Below are 5,572 nucleotides of genomic sequence, written 5' to 3' on the forward strand. Positions count from 1 at the left end.
CCTGCCGTGCCGGGGTGCTCCGAGGCTCCTTTCGCGAGCATGTGAGAGCTGCTGCCGGGTTTCCTTTCCGAAGTGCTGTGTTTGTGCATCCTGCAGGTTTTTTGCAGATCAGTGAGCCGAGCAGCATCTGTTGATTTAATATCACATAGGATCTAGTTATTGCACAGGGTTGATAGTATGGAGTTGTGTTTTAGTTGGGTTATAAGGCCAAGCTGATTTACCTGGAGAGGTGTCACGCTGCTGACATGGTGTCTGGACGGTGGTTTTGAAATTGTGTGTGTGCTTTGATAAAGCAAAGTTTTAACTGTGTCAGATTTCCTGACGTGTTGTGGTAGTGGTGATGCTTGATCACAGCTGAGCGTGTGACTTGGCTCACTTACTTAGCTTGGGAGTGCTTTTTAAGGTTTAATGCAACTTTCTGTCAGCCTTGGATCTTTTAGATCTAAAATTAGCGTTAAGAGAAGCTCTGCTCAGTATTTGCGTGCCGAAGAGCCGGCGCGCTCACTGCTGCCCTTCCTGCAGGCACCATGGTGCGGATGAACGTTCTGGCCGATGCTCTCAAAAGCATCAACAATGCAGAGAAACGTGGGAAACGCCAGGTGCTCATCCGGCCGTGCTCCAAAGTGATCGTCCGCTTCCTGACCGTGATGATGAAGCACGGTAAGTCCTGGCCGTGCTCCCCCCGTGGCCGGGGGTGCTGCTGTGGTAAAAGAAGTAAATCGAGGGGTTTGAAGGAGTTTGGTGCAACATAGTTAATTAGTTGTGTTATTGTAGCTAAGTGTTAGCTGTTTCTCTGTGTGCTGGTCTCGTGCAGGTTACATCGGTGAATTCGAGATAATTGATGATCACAGAGCTGGGAAGATTGTTGTCAACCTCACAGGCAGACTCAACAAGGTAGGATTTGTCTTCCTGAATTCAGTTCTCTAAAGAGGTGTTTAAAGGAGAACTGTTTTTTATTCTATGTTTGTCTGCCCCATTTCTGAAAGAACTGCTTGTGAAGAAGGCGGTATTTGTTGAATCTGTGTCAATAAGAGTAGCATGAATGTTGTCAGTTAAAAGGCTGGTTAATTTGTCTAGTTTCATAACGATCTGGGTCACTAATTACATTTCTTTTAAACTCTGAATATGTAAGACGCTTTCAGGGAAGTCTGCTTGCAAGTGCTGTGTGTTTCTCTCTCTTCAAAGGCTTTCTGGCTACCTAGTGCTTTCTCAGTTTCTTTGATGTTTAAGCTATCTGGAAGACTTGTCTTAAGAGATAGGAGCTGAGTTGGTTTCCAGTTGATGTTTGATACCTGCAGATGTGGAGAAGACAAACCTTTCTCCTGCTGCCAGGTGGGCTTTGCTTGCAGTGAGGGAAAGTTGAATGTTACATTAATGGTGCTTGTTAAGTTCCTGGGGCATATGAGGCATTTCATGTGTGTTTTGGAAGTTTTTAAATGTTTATGTCTCAAACTACTGAGCTTTGTAGTTCTGTAGTGGTTTGCTGTGCATCATTGTTCACAGTTAAGCTCTTCAAGTGAGAGTTGGCTCTTCAGTAAAGAAATAAAAAAATTACTTGGTCAGAATATATAGGGGGCTGTCTCCATGATGAATAAATAATTGCATCTGAAAATTGTGTGAGTGTATAAGGCAGATAATCCTGACACTCCCAAATTCCTGTAGCAATTACAGTGTTATGTGTCTGTAATAAGAGTAATGCAGGTCAGATTTGAGGGTAGTGTTCCTTGAACTCTTTCAGGATGATTTTGCAATGGATCTTCCAGGCTGCAGCTGGGTATAATGTTTCTCTCAGTCATTGCAATAAGGGAACAGTTGTTTAGTTCACAAAAGTGTGCATAGTGCAGGAAGGTGTGCTGCTGGTTTGGTGTTGGATAGTTGTTAGGATAATTGGAGCCAGTGAGGTAATGAGGTGGTGGTCTCAGTCAGTAACTAATTACCTTGAAAATCCCAATAACTTCTGTGCATGTTAATTTCTTCCTGGTTAAAATCCACATGGTTTTTTGTTTTCTAACTATGTATGATGGTTAGAGGTGGAATATCCCTGAGCAATCCCAGGAATTCTGCTGATGTTACAGCATGCTTTTGTGCTTCCCCAGGTGTGGGCATTACTTGGGTGGTGTAGCTTCAGCAGCAGCTTAAGGCTGTTGAGGTGAGGAGGAGGGGGCGAGGCTGAGGAAGTAACGGGTGAGGAGCTGCTTGGGGTGGGGGCCCCGGGTGGGAGTGCAGAGAGTGTGTAACAGCATTGGTAAAGTCCTTCAGGCAGGGAGCTGGGATCACAAATGTGCAACTCCATAAAGTTGTTCAGTTTGTAATGGAATCCTCTTTTACAGTGTGGTGTAATCAGTCCCAGATTTGATGTGCAGCTGAAGGATTTGGAAAAGTGGCAGAACAACCTGCTGCCTTCCCGTCAGTTTGGGTGAGTATGGGAAAGGGTCGAGTGTGTGTTGTGTGTAAAAATGTTACACTCATAGACTGCCTGAGTTAGACTCACCTTGCACCTTTCCTCTGATCAGCCTGGAGTTAAATTCCAGTCTTAAAATTCCATCCTCCATATAATGTCCCTTTTAACCAGTTTTAAAGGGGCACTGCTAAGCAAGGTCTGTTTCTGCTTGGCTTTGGTAAAATCCTTGTTTTACCATTTCACAGTTTAATGGAAAATTGGACTTTTCTCACACTTGTTTTGGTTTTATAAATGGCCATTTTTAAATGGAGGAGGAGTTATGTAAGTTACCCAGTCAGTGGAAGCAGATTGTACAACTTGAATTCAAATGTCATGATTGTGTGCAGATTAATCAGATGTGAAGTGATGAGGGACTTGGAGCCTTGTTGAACAAACCTCCCCAACACAGGAAATCTTACTATTATGCAGTGTATCCTCACAAAGTGTATGGAATCAAGCGCAGTAAATCCCAGTGCAGCAGGATGGCAGAGCTAGAAGAGTCTCCAGAGCCTCAGCCAGTCTGTCCCATCAAAGGAAGGATTAACAGTTCTGTGCTGTTTCTGTTCTTAAAGCTCCAGCAGTAACTCCTGCTTCAGCTGTCCCTGTGTAGCTACTCTGTGTGTTGTCAGAAGGAGTTTTAGAGTATTTATAGAGTGGTGGGACAGGAGGTTCTCAGACATGAAGCTGTGTGGGTGGGGTGTGTTGGTAATGCAGATGTTGGCATTAGCAGTGGCAGCTGCTGCCCATGCAGCTCCTCCCCTGCACCAGGCAGTGTTCAGCACTGAGGAGCTGTCTGCCACCGTGGCACCTCTGCCTGCACTGGGGAGCAGCATCTGTGGAGCATAGAAGTGGACTTGGTGTAGAAACCTTAGAGTTCCTGCTGCTGCAGCAGCTGGACAGGGACTGCCCAGCAGGAATATGCGAGGAAAGAGGCAAATAGTTGGAGAGCAGAAGGCTGTCGCTGCTCTGTGTGTGCTGCAGAGCTGTGCTCGTGAGAGGAGCTGCTTTTGCACTGTTGATAATCCAATCTCACTGCCTTGGGCCCGTTCTTACAGGAACAGGCCTTGCTGTTGTAACACAGATGAAGTTGGTGCTGTCAGCTCTGCGCTGGCCTGGAACAGAGATGAACTGAACATTTGCTCTCTCTTGGCAGGTACATTGTACTGACAACCTCAGCTGGCATCATGGACCATGAGGAGGCGAGACGAAAACACACAGGAGGCAAAATCCTGGGATTCTTTTTCTAAAACTTGTAAAAAAAGAGGATACTAATAAATTGTTCAAATGGACTCTGGTGTTTCCAGTTGGTGTTTTAATGACTTCGAGCACTGCCTGTGATAGTGCTTGTAACAGCTCTTCAACAGTGCTCAAGTTCCAGCTTCTCTTCAGATGATGTTTGGGTTCCACACCATCCCTGGTCACAGTTCTGTTTCTGTTAATGATACGAGGTACTTCTGATAGTTACCCCTGGAGTGGCAGTTTGGGGTCACTGTACAAGAGAGCCTCAGCAGGGGAGCTCTAATGCTAAACTAATGCTAATCCCAGCTGTCCTGCATGGGGTCACCTCGCAGGTGTTCTGCACATGTGTCTCCACAGTTATCTGTGTGTGATTCTGGAGTTTCACCTTTTAGCTCAATAACAGAAGATGCCTTGCCAGAAGGTATTTCCTGTTTATGGTTAAAAAAGTTGTGGGATGTGGGATTCTGGAATAATTAAGATGGTTGAAGTTTGATTTCAGATCATGAACTTGTTCCACATCATACAGTGTAAGGAGTAACTGAGGTTGGGAGGTGAGTAATTTTTTTCCTTCAAATTTCTACTTCGAAAGTGTTTTGAAGCACCAGAATTTTGGGTAGAGTAGTTGCCATATAGCTGTTTTGTATGTTGGCACAAAGAAACAACTGTTTGGGGTTTTGTTTTTAGAGTGAGGATGTGAGGTGGTCAGAACCTACAGATAGGGAGTATTTAGTATTGAATGAGCTGGTGTTTGCTTCAGGGACATGACAGCACAGTGTACTTGATGCAGAGAAATCGAATGTATTTCAAGGCACTACCTGGAGCAGTCCAGTGTGAGTTGGTAGAGGATCAGGGATTGCTGATTGCACTGTCCTCCAGGAGCAGCTGGAGATGCCCTGCCTTACTTCACTCTTTGGAGTCCTATCCGGAAGGAGCCTACGGAAATGTAGCAAGCCTGTTTCGACACACTCTAAACCAGCTGGTGAATTTGTGGTTCTGATACAACAGTTGGAAACCAAGCTTTCCTTCTCGGTGATGCATCCCCATGCCCACTGTGTACAGTTGCTTGAGCTGGAAGTGCCTTGAAGGTGATACTTTATCACAAACCTTTTCCCAGAGCCTTGGCATGGAAGTGACTCCTGAGGCACCAGCTGTGAGCTCTGTAACCTCTCTCGGTTCAGTCTGTTATTCCTTAGGGAGAAAAGGAGAAGGTGATGCTGGTGAGCAAACGGCTTTGCACTGGACAGACAGTGCAGTGTCACCTGATGCGGTGGAGGGCCAGCAGAGCTCTGAAAGTGCTGGCAGGAAATGTGCTGGCACCAGCGTCCTGGCTTGAGCCTGGCTGAGAGGAGCAGGGGGACAGTCTAAAGCTGGTTTACGTGCTCTGTCACAGCTGGGATGGTTAAGGTCACAAAGTGTGTGTGGATGGGAGACAGCATCAAAACATTCACACCACTGCTCAGTGCGGCTGGAAACAAATCTGCTTAGCTGAAGATCGTGTACCCTGAATTAGAGTAGTTACAAAGTCAAGGGGCTGTTTTAACCCCTATTTTGTTGCCAAATCAAGCTATTTAATGTCAGGTGGGGTTTTTCCTATCCTTAATGCATATTCTGCAGTACCACCTGACACCTGAGGTTTTGTACTTCTTGCTCAGAGTAACCCCGTAGATAGTATCAAGATTGCACTATTCTTTTTTTATAAAGTCTTGATTTTATCAAGTCTACAATAGACACGTTTCTTACACCTAATGGAAGAAGGTCAGTGACACTTTTAAGGCTTCCTTTAGGTTAATTTACAATGGCAAGTTTCCTGCTAGTTTGGCAGTTGTGTTTCAACTCAGTTTTACACAGGACATGCATGGTAATTTTTCTGACCCAGCTTAGCTGTGTGTGTCC

At 45.4% G+C, this 5,572-nt stretch overlaps 1 protein-coding gene across 1 annotated transcript; it reads left to right on the forward strand.

The window, feature by feature from the left end:
* The first annotated feature begins 404 nt into the window (after positions 1-404).
* On the forward strand, positions 405-3,729 carry RPS15A (ribosomal protein S15a). The gene is made up of 4 exons (XM_008633528.2): positions 405-660; positions 815-894; positions 2,331-2,416; positions 3,594-3,729. The coding sequence occupies exons 1-4, from the start codon at positions 528-530 to the stop codon at positions 3,685-3,687; spliced, it is 393 nt and encodes a 130-aa protein (XP_008631750.1). The 5' UTR covers positions 405-527; the 3' UTR covers positions 3,688-3,729.
* Positions 3,730-5,572: the final 1,843 nt, after the last annotated feature.

This window comes from Corvus brachyrhynchos, unplaced genomic scaffold, assembly GCF_000691975.1.
Source record: "Corvus brachyrhynchos isolate BGI_N302 unplaced genomic scaffold, ASM69197v1 scaffold5, whole genome shotgun sequence".
Classification (NCBI taxonomy): Eukaryota; Metazoa; Chordata; class Aves; order Passeriformes; family Corvidae; genus Corvus; species Corvus brachyrhynchos.

Coding starts and splice junctions, on each gene's coding strand:
- RPS15A (XM_008633528.2), top strand. CDS start 528: ATGGTGCGGATGAACGTTCTGGCCGATGCTCTCAAAAGCATCAACAAT. Junction 895..2,330: donor TCACAGGCAGACTCAACAAG/GTAGGATTTGTC, acceptor CCTCTTTTACAG/TGTGGTGTAATCAGTCCCAG. Junction 2,417..3,593: donor CTGCCTTCCCGTCAGTTTGG/GTGAGTATGGGA, acceptor CTCTCTTGGCAG/GTACATTGTACTGACAACCT.